We start from the raw sequence: 15,545 nt of genomic DNA, 5'->3' as shown, positions 1-15,545 counted from the left end.
AGACCGCGTAGCTTAACATTGAATACTTGAAACGGACTTTCCGTAGAGAAACATTCAACGAATGTCGCCCTGTCTGGTTGTCTCTCAATAGCGACGGAAAACTTTCTGTGGGAAAGCCTTCGATAGCATCGGAAGATGCTTGCTTGCAGACATCTTAACTAATCCAACAATGGACTGATTTTTACAGATGTGTGTGCGAAATTTTGCTTGAGATCAAAGACGTACAGTTGTGTGACCAAGAGCACGGCCTTGCTACGTCAATATTTCTTCTTCTTCATTAAAAATCTAAGCAAAAAAAATTTGGATGACAATTATGACAAGTGTGACCAATTTCCAAGCCAATTATATCTTATATCTCGAAGTTAGAAGAAGATTTAGATCTTGACAATAGCTGGAATCAAAACGAGGCAGGTCGTGAATTGTTTCACTGTCACTAGAAGTTGTGCTGCTCGTAGAATTTTTACGTGGAAAATGTCTTCGGTCTGATGAAAGCGGGAAAGGCTCTTCGGAGAACTGTGCTTCTGCGCATGGTTACCTCAAAATCGCAAGGTATTAAATGCTTAGACATTAGATAGGCCTGGAACTCCCGTCCTACATACCTAGTTTCTCATTTTGTCACTCTAGAGATAGCGGGAACACCAGGGTAGCAAGAAAGGCTGGATGGTGTCAAAAGGGATGGGCGCCGACTATCGCTACGCATTTAGCTCACATTCTAGTGCGCCATCAAAGTAAGCATTCACAAGCATTTGCCAATGTAAAACAATAGAGACAGCTGTCTGTTGTTAGTTATCGCTCAGTTGTAGAGGTTAAGCTGAAAAGCAGCATTTTTGTTTTAATTTCACAGAAAAAATTTCCGCATCGCTTTGGTTTAATAAAATTCATGTTCGACAATCGCTTACTTATGTAAAAAATATAATAATAATTTATCATAGATCGGATTTTCTGATAGAAGACGAAATTAAAATAAACAAAAACGCTAAAATGGATCGCGGCCCAACTTTAAATACCCTAGAGCATCTTATAGGTATTTAGTAATAGCTTAGACTTTTCAAAATAAGCCATTAGATGGGAAGTAGTCGAAATAGTGATCCATTATGAAGCATTTTCAATAGCGTTCGTCCTCCTGCTAACCAACATCATCAAAATATCAAAAAAAGTTTGCTATCTTGCGTGTGTTGAAGGCAAGACCGTAATTCTCAATTGATCGGTATAACAAAGAACGGGTCGATCTTAAGTCCTTCTGTGTGTTGCATACATTGCGAGAAACTTATTATACGCTTGATGTATGTAAAAAAGTATTTTGAAATTTTTAATTATTGCGTATCACTTAATCCACTTTCGAATCATTATTAGATAAGAACCGATCAAACCGATTTTCACGATCAAACATACAATTTTCAAACTGCGATCACTCCCTATTTCTTACTGACCCTCATCCTATTACATGTATAGGTCATGCATGTTTGTAAGGCTGTATTTGATTATATATAACAATTTTGCTTATGGCGTTTTTCAATAGTGTTAATTTGTAGCAGTATATGGTAGTGGATCTAAAGAGATGTAGACCTCAAGCTTCGATATAACCCCATAGAAATACTAATCGATTCGTGTCCGCATCATAAAAATAATCCCGACTGAAATTGTCGGCCATCCAGCCAAATTGTGTTCATTTGGAGGAAATACTTACCTCTTCTATTTAATTCGCTGACAGATAGTTGCGCTAAATCCTTACAAAGGGTCAACAAAGCCTTACGTTGCATTACTATATCTAAAGCACAAATAACCAGAATGCAGACTAAGTGAACTTTCGAAATGAACGATAGATTTTAATATCCCTAGTAAGGTTATTTAAGGGAAGTCAAGTGGGCGTGCCGCGTTATAATTTGCTTCAAACAAATGCAAGCACCACTAGTGAACGCTACCAACAATAATTGATTCGACGGTGACAAAAAAACGCCTGACATGCCAAAGGTCATTATAAAGCGTGTTTTCAGCATTACGGCATATGACTCTAAACAGCAAAGTTATGTAAGTAGCCGTAAAAATCCTGCCTGCTGTTGTCGGTTAACATTGGCTACATTTCGTGACTTGTTTTCTGTTCCGTGGATGGGTGTTCAATGGGTTTTTATAAGCCCAGTCTCAAAATGCCAACTCCCGCTCCCTTAGGGAATTCATATTTTGTCCAAAAGACGAAGAAAGCTGTAATGATGATCGCTATTTTGAATAGCAAAAGTGTCAGCAGCCTCTTAAAATAAAACCTGGTAGCAAATATATGTGTACATATACATGATATAAGGAGACACCGTGCACTACTTCGCATAGTACAGTTATTCACGCGTTTCTATAATAATACGTCAAATATTACAAATGGCTTTCTTCCAAAGGCACATCTTTCACGAAAGCCCGCATATTAGAGGATGATCAAAATATCAAATGACATGATCCAAATTTAGTGAAAATAATTTAAGAATTTTAACCTAAGAATTTTATTGTTTTGAAGTGTCCGTCATAAAAAGCTGGGATTTAGAATTTCTCTCCATATAAGCGCTTGCGCATAGAGATATATTAGGGTCCACAAAATAGACGTAAGTGATCCAAATTTAAATTTTCCGCAGTGGTTTCAAAAAAATAGATCTACGTGATCTAAACTCGATACGGTTGTTTTCTTTATCAATTTACTACTATGCACCAATTTTCGGCTCGAAATATTGAAAAGTTGATCACTTTATCATATAAAAGTTCTATTTTTCGATTTTTGCGAAAAAATTTTAAAAATAGAATTTTTTTCCTTCGGGCACTGGTCGAACACGTAATTAAATCTCCATCTTGCGATTCAAGCAACTCCTGAATGCCATTTGATTCTATCTGTTCGAACCCATCTCGTCCTATTCCATTCGCGATTTCGGCTATGTTTGCAGTCAAAGTTTGAACTTGCAAAGATTCTTCGTCATTTTTCGCGGTCAGAGCAGGCCACAGTTTTTTTCAGCATGACTTCAATATGTTTGGCTTCAGTTCTTCCAAGGATTCTTTTATGTTTTTGATGCATTTTGCTATGTCAAATTTCTTCCTGCATTCCATAACATTCATATCAGGATTAAATTCCATAAATTCCATAGCCAATATGATTTTGAAGGTTCGTCTAATGCAATACACCGTAAAGGCCTGATTATTTCTTGGTCCATAGGTTGAAGCCGTCGTGTTGGGAGGTAAAAATGTCATTGTATATTGCGATCTGTAGGTTGAACATAAAAATGTATGGACAGACGGACAGACTAGTTTAGATCGCCTCAGGCAATGATTATGAATCGAGTGGCGTAATATACGTTAAGGTCTTGTGGATGTTACATATGTTCGCAACAACATATGATTTCCTGTATCACAAGTGGTATAGGGTACAAAAAAAAAAGAATTCTCAAGTTCGACGACTTTAGTACTTGCTTCTTCGATCGCACGCACACATCAAAACTGAAGTAGGACACAAAAAAAAAGGATTGTAAAATTGGACAACTTTAGCAGTTGCGTCTTTAAATAATACGTTTATTATTGTATCATTCTAGGCAAAGGGTTGATGCACGGGTGTTATTATACGTAAGATCATCACATGAAAACTAAGCTTAGTACTTTAAGCTTATAGTAGATATATCTTTCTCTTTCAAAACGTCATCATATGTATTGTAAAGTAAAATCTGCCGCCTTCGTTCACTATAGGGCTGATTACTTTTACCTTGAAAGATCAAATTATTGGCGATAATTTGAAGACTACTTTTGTACATCAATTGGAGCGATATGTTTTCATTGTTTTTCCTTTTTCATTTAAAAACTGTAAGCTGCATAAGAAAAAGTACTTATTTTTCAGATGGAAATGTATATGTATACATATATACATACGTATTGTTATATAGTTTTGGTTTTCAAAATTATATCTTTTGCTCCTCATGTCGTTTTTTGTTTTTTTTATAATAAATTTGTATAAGCGATACTTAAATAAAATATCACTCATACGCTACAATATAAATATAAAACTATTTGAATAGTTTCTTTGCATGCCGTTCATTAATAATAATCCTACACAGATATATAATATATTAAGATACGTGTATATAAAAAACAAACAAACAAAAAAAAAAAAAGCAAAAAATAAGAAGAAGAAGAAAATACTAATAAAAATCATCAAATCTATATTATTAATATAATATACTATGTAACATAATAAATGTGCACATTTCGACATACAAACAATAATATAAACACATTATGAATACATTCTTAGACACATGATGAGTATTTTTTTATTTTTTTTTTTTACTATTTTGCTTTTTTGTTTTGTATTAAATTTTGTAAAAAAAATGAAAAAAAAATTTTTTTTTTTGGCATTGTTCCTTAATAACGTAGACAAATGGCTGATGCATTACCGACTGACTTTCTTGTTAATGTTATGCTTGTTGTTGTTTTTGTTGTTATGATTGTTTCGCCTTGTAAACTGTGTACTGACAACAACCTGAATACGGCGACAGCAATGGCAGTGACATAGAGATTAAAAAAATGAAAAAAAAGAAAAAGAAGAAAATGCAAGCAAAAAAGAAAAAAGAAGAGGAACAAAACAAAAAACTAAACATTAAAACTCATCAGCGAGACAGCATTACATTTGCATTTAATATGCAAAACAAAAATCATAAAATGCCAAAAGCAAATTATTATTAGTTGATTAAAATTTTTTTTGCTATCTAACCGATAAACATATTTGCATGTATATGTAAAAGAGCTCACACACATCCACAAGTGCTTATACAAATGTAAATATCTTTTAGTAACACCTGATTATTCGGTGGCGACCGAATCTACTACACCCATCACCGTTGTCCTACAAAAAAAATTGAAAAAAAGCAAAAATATAAATTTGCCTACTCCCTAATATTGTGGGGGCGTGATTGATTTTTTTCTATTTTTATAGCATAATTTTGTGAAAATTTATGTCATGTATCTGTTGTATCTTATGAGCGACGAGCAAAAGCCACGGAAAGTAAAGGCGTGCTCAGTTGCAGGTGCATGGACATGCGCCCCATGTAGGCGTGACATTTGACCCGTTCGGACCATTTTCAAACTCTTTTTCAAATTTATGGATGATATCTTTTTTTTCGAACGGGAAAATGTGTACCATAGGTACTACACAGCTGGGCAGGCGAAGAGATGGAGGAACTAACAGACAGTAGATGGACAGAGGAATTCTTCACTTTTGTAAACGGGATCTTAATTTTTGGAAACAGAAGAATGTTTACAACATGTGGCATACACTTGGCTAGACAGTCAGATGGACGGACAAACAGGGAGACATGCTCAGTTGTACTCCGTATTTGAAACTGACCAAGGATTTAAAATCTTTATGAGGTTTTGGAAGCTTGCTTCTGCGTCTTAGAAAACTAAATTTTGAAACCTCATAATATTTGGCACGTGTGGTCAATTCTCCACAGGTAGTGCAGCATAACCCATAGAGTGTACGTTCAAGTTTTTGTGGATTTTGTGACTTGTAAGTAATGACCAGAAAATCAATTTTTTATTCCTTTTGAAAACGGGAGATGTGCTCAGTTTACTTAGTATTGTCGGCGTGTCCTTTGACCGTTTTTCAACCTGGACGCAACAATTTCTAATGTTCCAGCCGAAGTTGAATGATAGTTTCATTTTTGAGGCCAGGAGAATGTTCACAATAAGCACTACACGAATCGACAGGCGGACATGTTTCATTCATTCAGAATCTGATGCTGAACAAAAGTATATATATACTGTGGGCTCTTCGAAGCTTCTTTCTGGGTTTTGCAAACATTTTGAAAAAATCAGTTTCCCCCCCCCCCTCCTTCTATAACGGGTATAAAAAAACAAAGAAAGAAGCAAGAAAAGGTAGACATTTAACTTTAGAGAGCAACTAAATCAATCAAAAGATTTATCCATGATACATAACTATTTAAAAAGGAAAAGTTACATATACACAAGTCATGCATACATTACCATTATCCAATTGTTTAAGAAATGCTTGCATTTACCACCAAACGAATTTCATCAGCTCATCTAAACTGATCAAATGAAAGCACGTATATAGATTGGCTTTGCAAAGCTGCTTCAAGGGATATTAAGTTGGCCAAGATATATATATATATATAATATCTAGGAGGATAAGATGTATTTATTTCATTGTTTTAATCAATTTAAGCTTGTCTGTCTATCAGTCCGTCTAATGTTTTCCGAAGTATTTTCTGTGCTCGCATATTTTTCAAATAATAGATTTATCGGAAAATTCCGTCTCTTTCGGTTACAACAAGTTTCAACAAGCATGCGTAGTTAGCTCTTTCTCTCTCTCTCTCTCTCTCTTTACCACTAAATGTATACATACTAACCTAAGCGAATGATCTAAGGCGAAGAAGAATCGTGTGAGTATTAAGTGAGATGCGATCGTGTTTTCGTGGGTATTGATAAAAATTTGTTTACGCCGTTGTATTTGCTACGAATTCCAGGAATTAAGAAAAGCTACAGAAACATGTAGAAATTTATTGAGAGTATCTGATGATGGTAGAGTCTCAGAAGAAGTTCGAAAAATTTCAAATAGTTTTCTTGAGCTTTCGAAAAAGTCATGTTCCAAACAAATGGAGAGGACGTTAATAATGTCAAGATCATGTTAGAGCAAAATGCTTTTTGTGTTTTTGATCGGCCACTATAATGCTTTATTTTGAAAGATTCATTATATGGAAAAGCTTCTAAAATTTTAAATTCCTCGGTAAAAATTACTTAGTGAAAGCAGTTAAAGATAACAAATTTATGTGAAAAATACGGATCGGATAGGCTTGTATGTCTTTTCATATAATGCTGCTTACGAAAAGTAAGCTTTCACGTAAGCAAAATTTCTAATTAATATATTTTTTCTAAATCTGGTTCAAAATAGCCATTTGACGTAAAAGTAAAACTATATCAGATTTGGGATACAAACGTTTATTTTTTGAACTCCATCCATAACTCCATAAGGTAGAACCCATTTTGTGGCAAACAAAGATATTGTAATTTGTACCATGTTCGGACAATAAGAGGTGAAGGGTAGTAAAATTTTTAGCAACAAAATTTAATTTGCTAAATTTGGAATACATTCATATATGTATTGGATCCAATGAAAAGTATGCCTTTACAGAGAGAGAAAGGAGGTATAATTTTTTTGCTTTTTTTTGACGCAAAGAAGTAAGCGAAAAATTTACAAACTAAAATAAATGAAAAATTGCGTTAGACGAAGTGGCGTAAAATATTTAATGACCAGTCTTATTAGACTATAACATTTTTATTCGTTATATTAAACACAGATGGATGCGCGTATAATCACTTTGAGAAAGCGTTTGCAATATTCAGACGGACGCCTCAGATATCCTCTAAAATATATTTGTCCTGATTCTGATCAATATGAACGATGAAAACGATTTAAGTATATCCGTCTCTGCCTTTGCATAATTTCTGTGATAAATATACTCGCAGTTGCAAAAATTTAAATGTTCGATTAAAATTTGATAAAATCATTGGAAATTCTTGCACGAAGATTGATATTAAAAATGGATCAAATCGGTGCATCGGCCCACAATATAATGTGTGCTGAGAACAAGTCTACTTTCTCCATATTTTTTCTCTTTATAGGTTAAAGTAGATTACACTAGATATACGATAAAAACTTCGATGTGTATTATATGTCTAATGTCATAGGGCCTTCACAAAAATAGAATTAAACAGTCACGCCCGCCCAACTTTATAGAATAAGAGAATTTCTTTTTTTTTGTTTTTTTTTAAGTTTTTTGGTTTTGCAAACGGAAAGTGATAGGTATAAAAAAGCGATCACAAACGAATGTTCATTTCTTGTTTGTTTTTTTTTTTGTTTTTTTTTTTTTGTACCCTACACCACTTGTGGGACAGGGTATGTTAAGTTTGCATGGGCGTAGGTAGCGCGCGGAAGGGCTTAAATAAACCCACCTTTCTTCAGAATCATTTTTAAAACCGATTCAAGTCTGTCTGTCCGTCCGTCCGTCTATCCAAGTAAATTTTCCTTCAAGCTGAGATATTTTGATGAAATTTGGTGCAATGACGAACGCTATTCAAAATGACCTGGATCGGTCCACTTTTCCAATTATTCCACCCTATAACGATCTATTTTGAAAAGACGGTATATGAAAAAAATTTAAATTTTCAAAATTTCTTGACAAAAGTGACTAAGTAGTAATATTTCGGTATTCTAAATTGGTGTGGCATTCTGGACCGACTCGGGAAGGCTTTTGAACTCCCTCTCATATAACGAAAATTGAAGTTCATACGACAAAAAGCTATAATTTTTTTTGCTTCATGATAACAATCAGAACATAATAATAATTTAAGATAAAATAGTGAAATGTAGCAAATTTGGACTATCTCGGCCCATTTTTTGTTTTCTACCCTATATAAGGATTTTCACGAAAATTTTTATTTTATGATGTTATGATGAAAATTGTCCCATAATATTAATAAGACATATAAAAATGAACTCTGCAAAATTTGGATCACGTACGCCTATTTTGTATCTTATCTTATATAAAGATTTTAACAAAAAATTTTTGTTTTTTAGGGCAGAAAAGTCAGTGTTTTATGATGTTATCATGAAAATTGGACCATAATAGTAGTCGGACATAAATATTACTTGTGCTGAATTTTTGAATACGCACCTCAATTTTTGAAACTCTTGAGAACAAAAATTCTTATAGAAATTTGGCCTTTATTTGCAAGGAGTTGTGATCTTTAGTATATCGTTCCATAAAAGTAATTTCACATAAAACCGGGTATAATTTTTGTGTTCTGCAGCAAAAACAGAAATTATGTTAGACAATGTGATGTAAGGTATTCAATAATCGACCTAGCCCGTCTATAATGCTTTCACTTGTTTTTGTTTATTTTTCATTTGCAGTACATCGACAGAAAAATGTGCTAAATTTTATGTCGATGCAATAAACAACAAAGTATTTTACTTCTTTTTGTTTAAATAAAATAATTGAAATTGACTCACGACTTTATGAGAATAGTCCTGATGTCTAGGTAGCCGTTGATGTATGTAAAATATTGCTATAATCGAATGTAACGACATTATAATGTTTAAGCTTGAAGTTTGAAGAAACTGATTTGCTTAATATTTCTTTGACTTGAACTTTCTTAGTCAACTTTGAAGTAATGGAAAATATTTCGTTTAATTGAAAGATCTCTGAGTCTGCAACAATGCAACAATGAAATGTTGCTAGACGAGACGTATGTTAAATATGTTTCGATTCTCGGGGAAAATGTGTTTAAACAAAAGCGAATAAAAACATCCTAGCTGGGCAAGGACGTAGACTAAACATCCTACACCATTTCGCTTAGCACTTGGTGCCAAGAATAATACCTTTTTTTCGTGCTTTTTATGAAAGGCTCTATATGAGATAGTACACAACCCCTTAAATGACTTGATCGAAATTTAACAGTCTTCTTGGAAAAGAAGGAAGGGCTTGAGGGGACGGAAAGGGTTCGATGACTTTACAATTGTACAACTCGATTCGACGATTTCTGCTTGACGATAATGCGACTGTCGAACTTGATTTGCCGGCTTCCACTTAACGGCTGGTCTTCATTTCTTTGTTCTTCTGTGCAGCGTTACTTCGTTCGTTTTTCGTTTTATTCTCTGCTAACAGCTCTCCACTGTTTACTGGTCATGGTTATTCTTTTTATGTCTATTTTTATTTCTATTTTTATTTGATTTGATTTTTATTTCGACCCTAAGGCCACCGGTCCGAGGCGTATGGGTCTAACCGGTATGTAGCCATATGCTGCCAAAAGTCTGACCTTAGACTTTTAAAATAAGTAAGGTACCACGGGGGTCAGGCTGCCCAGGGGATCCTCTCTACGGGGAATTGCTGTGGTTGCCCCCAATATCGCGGGAACATTAAATGTTTGAGGTATTAGGTAGGCCTCGCCTCCGCCAATAGGAAGGGCATGCCATACATATGCCCTTGATCTGGAACTGCAGGGAGCCTCCCTGCTCCCTGTGGGACGAGAGTAACGTTTCACTCCGTGTGCAGCGGGCACCGCAGCGTGGAGCTTTTCAGGCAGGCACCTGCGTTAAACCCCCTGAAACTTCTTGTCTTTTAGGCATCTACACTTTACATGGATTTATTTAGCTTATGAAGTATAGAAAAATTAAAGTTTTATTGCGTTGTAAAAGCTTACCTTTAAAGAGAAATCTTTTATGAGCTCGAGCCTCCTAAACACCCTTACATGGCTGAAATTTGCTACACGTAACATGTATGTCGAATTATTAGAGACAAATTTTCATGCGAAAATGCAAAGAACTCGACCTATGCTAGACTAATTTTCTTAAGAACATTTATCGGGGAAGAGGGTCAAAAAACCTATTTGACCTATCTGATCTAAATTTTTTACACTTTTGTTGGGAGATTTCGAAAAATTTAAAACTTTTTTGGGAACGACTTGATACCGTCGAATCCAATAGTCATTGGTCTTGCGCCAAATAAAAATTAATTTGAATTTAATAACACAAGGATAGATATCAGAAGGATCGATAGACAGATAAGTGGACGGAAAGATGGATGAATAGACAGACTTAAAACGTTTGAGAAAACGATTTTGAAATAACAGGTCTCTCTTAAGTTCTTTTGAAATAGATCCATGTGGTTCAAATTAGGTCCACTTAATATTTCTATTTAATGACTGTCATAAACAAACTTTTATCAGAAAAAAATTGACAATTAGGTTTTGCGGGCATGTATGGGTTTACGTTTCACGAGAATCCTTATAAGTGGTGGCATCAAAGAGCAGAGTTACGTTTGTCCGAATTTGGTAAGGTAAGCTTCTTTCGCTATTACGAGCACGACATGTTGGCAATGAGACCTCTTTACTACGTAAAGCTTCAATTTTCGTAGGAGCGGTTATGTGAGGTTGTTCCGGCCGGTCCAAAGTATTCACCCCAATTCGGAATGCCAAAATGCTACTACTTAGCCATTTTTGCCGAGAAATTTAAAAAATTGCCATAGAGGACGTTACACGGGGAGTGGTCGAAAAGGTGGTTTGATGCAAGTCTCTTTCAATAGCGTTTGTCCTTGGGCCAAAATACGTTTTGTGTACCAAATTTCATCAAAATATCTCAGCTTAAACACAAATTTACATAGACAGATAGACCGACGGACAGACAAGACCTAGATCGATTTAGAAAATGATTTTGAATCGATGGATGTAATAAAAACTTGTATCACAAGTAGTGTAGAGCGTAATTAGGACGAAAAGAGAAAGTCCTAAGCTGCAACTAATTATTGCTGCGTTTAGGAGCGACTCTAGAGGTTAGAGAATTCTTTTTAATTATGCCATTAAACTTGCCATTAAGCCGCATTTTCATAGGACATGTCTGACACGAGAAATGCATAGTACCTTTATGGCCCTGTCATTGTTTTATTAGAAAAGCGCTTCTTTAATATAAGACCATTTTGCGCTTTAACGGATAGGTTCAAAAAAAATGAAATTATATATAAAAATTCCTGGAAATTCCTTGCATGCAATTTCCAACATTACTCAAAAGTCTCGAAAACTTTGCAAACTTCTCGTAAAAAGCATTCAGATGTAGAAAGATAAACGAAGAAAAGATCCTAATGGAATCAATTCAGTCATATTCTCTCTATTATTTTCTGGATTCTCTAAAGTATTGCTCTGCTATGTGGTAAACAAAAAAATATCAAAAATTTTATTTAAAGACACCTGTACTTACTCTTCGTATTTATTATGCTAGTGGTTGATGGTGGCGGGTAACTTAAAACAAAAAAAAATAAAAAATCAATGACATACGATTACGTATGCTTTTAGCAAATGTTCTTTGCTTGTAATGTCTATATTACGTACTTACGTATATATATATATATATGTATAAGTCAATATATATGTGTATATATATATGTGTATAAGTCAATGCGTGCAAGTTGCATACATCGTTAAAAACAATAACTTTGATGTGTTTGGGTGCAATACACAGACGCACAAAAACCTATACAAACGTATGTATATGTGTGTATGTAAAGATATTATATGAAGAATCTGCCAAAAAAGAAAACAAAAATTTTTTTTCATTTCATGCATACATTTATAAAATATTAAGAATTTGCTGAAAATAAAACAAAACACAAATAAACATTCACATATCCACATTTATATAAATATATGTCTGTACATATATATATATATTTGTATATTTGTCTATATACATTTAAAAATAACTTGAGAATATTGTAAAAATTAGTGACGTATTTTTGTTGTTGCTGTTGCTATTGTTTAATTTTGTTGTTGTTTTTCTAATTTATTTATTACATTTTGTAGACAAGTCAATGTGTTTAAGTGTTTAATTTTGTTTTGTTTTTGTTGCACGATATATATCTGTGAAATATATACATAATACGATTCGCTTTGTGTGTGCGTCGTCTTCGTATATCATTGACAGTAATTTTATTAAGATAAATATTCTTTTAAAGAATTTATTAATGACCGTCTCTCTTAAGGTTGTAAGCATTCTTTGAAAGTAATTTAGACCTTTAAAAAGAAGCGAAAAAAAAAAAAATTAACTTTTTACATTTTTTTCATTTAAAAGATTAAATTTATTATATTAATTTACACTATAGCTCGGAAGAATCCATTTCTTCTTCCAAATAGTATAGAACATATCAACTTATGCTTTCCACGCAAATCGCTCTACAGCACACATAACTTATCTTACAAAGATATAATAAATTTGTGCGAATCTATTCAACAAGCAAGACAGCTTAAGATAGATTTTTGTTCTTTTGGTTTTGGGATCTTTTGCAATTTGTATATTTTCCTATATCAATTCAGGTACTCCCACTCTACAGGAGAAGTAGACCTCATCGAATTGTTGAAATTGCCATTGACTACGTTCGCAAAAAGTCGGCCTACTTTGGTTCAAGTCCCAACGCGTTAGACCATGTCCTTTTATCCCAAGCACTGCTATTTTGATTGGCCCGTAGCCGCAGCTATAATGAATTCTCGTTCAGTAGAACCAATCAGGCATACGTCCACAAAAGTAGAAGAGTAGATAAAAAGTGCGACTATTAAGTCGGCATACGTTGGTTCAACATTCAATGCGTTGAGCCTTATTTTTATTACGACCGGTCTGTGGCTGCAGCTCGATCAGAGATAGTAATAATGTGTGGGAGTGGACAACTACTCAACGTCGAAACCGAGGCATCCAAATGACTACATTTCTGTATGGACAACCTGGTCGATAGCAATAGTTCTTAGCTAATTAATGTGCATCTGTCCGATCATAAGCCCTTTTAATGGTGGGTAAAATTATGATTTCACTTGAGAAAGCAAGAGTTTATATACAACTTTCCGGTCTTAGTGTTATAGCTTGGAACTACAGGTTTATGTGTCTTTTCCTTCTTCTGCTATGATATGAATTGTTTACCATTATGTTGAATCGCCGCTTTGATGCTCTTGGTCTAGCAATATATTTTCACATAGCATCACTGCATTGTTTGCAGGCATCCGAATGGTGATAGATTGTTGAACGAGTTATAAAAATATTGACAAGTGCACGAGATTCATTATACTTCTTATATAAGCACACGGTAGTACCACATATTCTTTTGCAAAGGTCTTCTTCTTCGTAGACAAGACGCAACTGACATGTATTTAGTTTTTAAAACGTTTCCTTCTGCTTGCCTTGGCATCTTAATAGCATTCCTGCAAAAGATTTTTTTATTCACTCGCGCTACCCATACGGGTAACTGTGTAACTAATATCTTCCAACTTTGCTACTCTTTGCTATTAACTCCTCTAGTTGTACTAAAGTCTTACGACTTTCAGTTTACAGTTTCAATTTTTATCTCTTTAAAGTGTAACCTTCTCACGGTTAACGGTCAAAATGTTTTCTAAAATATTCCCTTCCATTTAATTTTTTCTCTTTCCGTATTAATAGGTAGTAAGTAAGAAGTTATTTACGCCACAGAGTACACATATTCTTGATCAAATATCAAATTCTAAATTGATTTAAGTCTGTCCATCTGTCCGTCCATATATGTTTGTTTTAAGGGCTCTCAGAACAGAAACATTTGAAGTTCTTACATGCAAGTTGTTATTGAAAATGGGCCATATCGGTTGAAAGACACGCCCACAACACCACATAAACTGTTTTTCAAAAGGATTAAGAAATTGGTTTTTTCCTCATTACTTATACAAACTATAGCAGATAAATCTACAATATTGTAATCGCATAATCCGCAGGTGTTGCTGTAGTACCTCTATAAAAATAAAAAAAACTGACCATGCCTACCAAATATGAAAGTGTATCAAATTTGAATTTTTTTTTTTTTAATATCTTTATAAGGCACAGTAGCAAACTTCAAAAACGCCATAAAGTATATAAATTCTTAGTCAGTTTCGAATTTGGAATTCGACTTAGCATGTCCGTCGGTTCCTCTGTCCGTCTGCCCAAGTGTATAGTTCTCCCGTTAACGAAAATGTCGCCTACAAATTTTCGAAAGAGTTTGGAAGCAACTTAAGCTTTTCCAAGGACACGCTTACAACGCTCACATGCCTATGCAGTAAAACCTTTTGTTTTGAAAATTGAAAAAATTATCCGCGTACATTCCATATGATTTACTTACTCTATATTTATTTTTTTTTTTGAATTTTTGGTGTTTTTTTTAGGATAACGGTGACGGGTATAAAAGTTTCGGTCACCACTGAATATACGAACTGTTCCATTCAATCTCATCTATCCTCTCTATTCAAAAGATTAGGAATAAAAATATAACCTCAAAAACCATTAATTTTTTAACCGACAGTATTTTATTATTTACAACCTTACAAATATTGATCGTATTTCCATCAAAATTCCCAGATGACATGTTGTAACTATTGGCGTTTGCCAATCATTATTTGGAATTGATTGCTTTTAGGAGCCATCACGGAAATATGTTTTTAATAAACGTATCTTCAAGGCCCGCTAATAATCGCTTTTGGCATAAAGTTTGAAGATCAACGTTCAGTCAAGTTCACAGATTCAAATCTCAAAAGCGCTAGAGTTCACTTTGGCCGTAACTATAGTGAATGCATGACCTTACCGATTGGGCACAGATCCACTAGACTGCGGCCATCACTTTCCTCTCTTGTTTCCGACCATCAACATGTTACACAAATAGGTGATGTTCCTTGAAAAAAAAAACCGTTTAAATATCAAGAATAGAGAGTAAAAAACCGTCTAAAAGGCGTAAAGGGTTAGGAGGCGGTTTATAAAATTTGAAAAGTATAAATGTTCGAACATCAAGGGTCAGAAATACTTAATCATATGAATTTTCCTCTTCTTCTTCTTCTTCTGCTGTTATTTACAGATGTATGGCCGTTATACGAAAGATTTAGGAGAATTTGCAAAAGATGAAGCACGAAAACTCAAATTGCTCGAAAAGCGAAGAAAATTGGAAGACAAGCAAAGAAATAAGGTAAGTAATTTAGTG

At 34.2% G+C, this 15,545-nt stretch overlaps 1 protein-coding gene across 9 annotated transcripts in view; it reads left to right on the top strand.

Annotated features, from left to right (window-relative positions):
• The window catches only part of LOC119638531 (chloride channel protein 2), a 51,243-nt gene that overhangs the window by 22,153 nt on the left and 13,545 nt on the right, over positions 1-15,545 (top strand). For all 9 annotated transcript variants that reach the window (XM_038035386.1, XM_038035388.1, XM_038035383.1 and 6 more), the window contains exon 2: positions 15,423-15,530. In XM_038035386.1, the coding sequence (XP_037891314.1) occupies positions 15,423-15,530 (108 nt within the window). The remainder of the gene's footprint in view (positions 1-15,422; positions 15,531-15,545) is intronic.

This window comes from Glossina fuscipes, unplaced genomic scaffold (genome assembly GCF_014805625.2).
Source record: "Glossina fuscipes isolate IAEA_lab_2018 unplaced genomic scaffold, Yale_Gfus_2 90, whole genome shotgun sequence".
In the NCBI taxonomy this organism is placed as follows: domain Eukaryota; kingdom Metazoa; phylum Arthropoda; class Insecta; order Diptera; family Glossinidae; genus Glossina; species Glossina fuscipes.
Note: the sequence above shows the minus strand (reverse complement) of the source record. Positions and strands in the feature narration are given on the sequence as shown.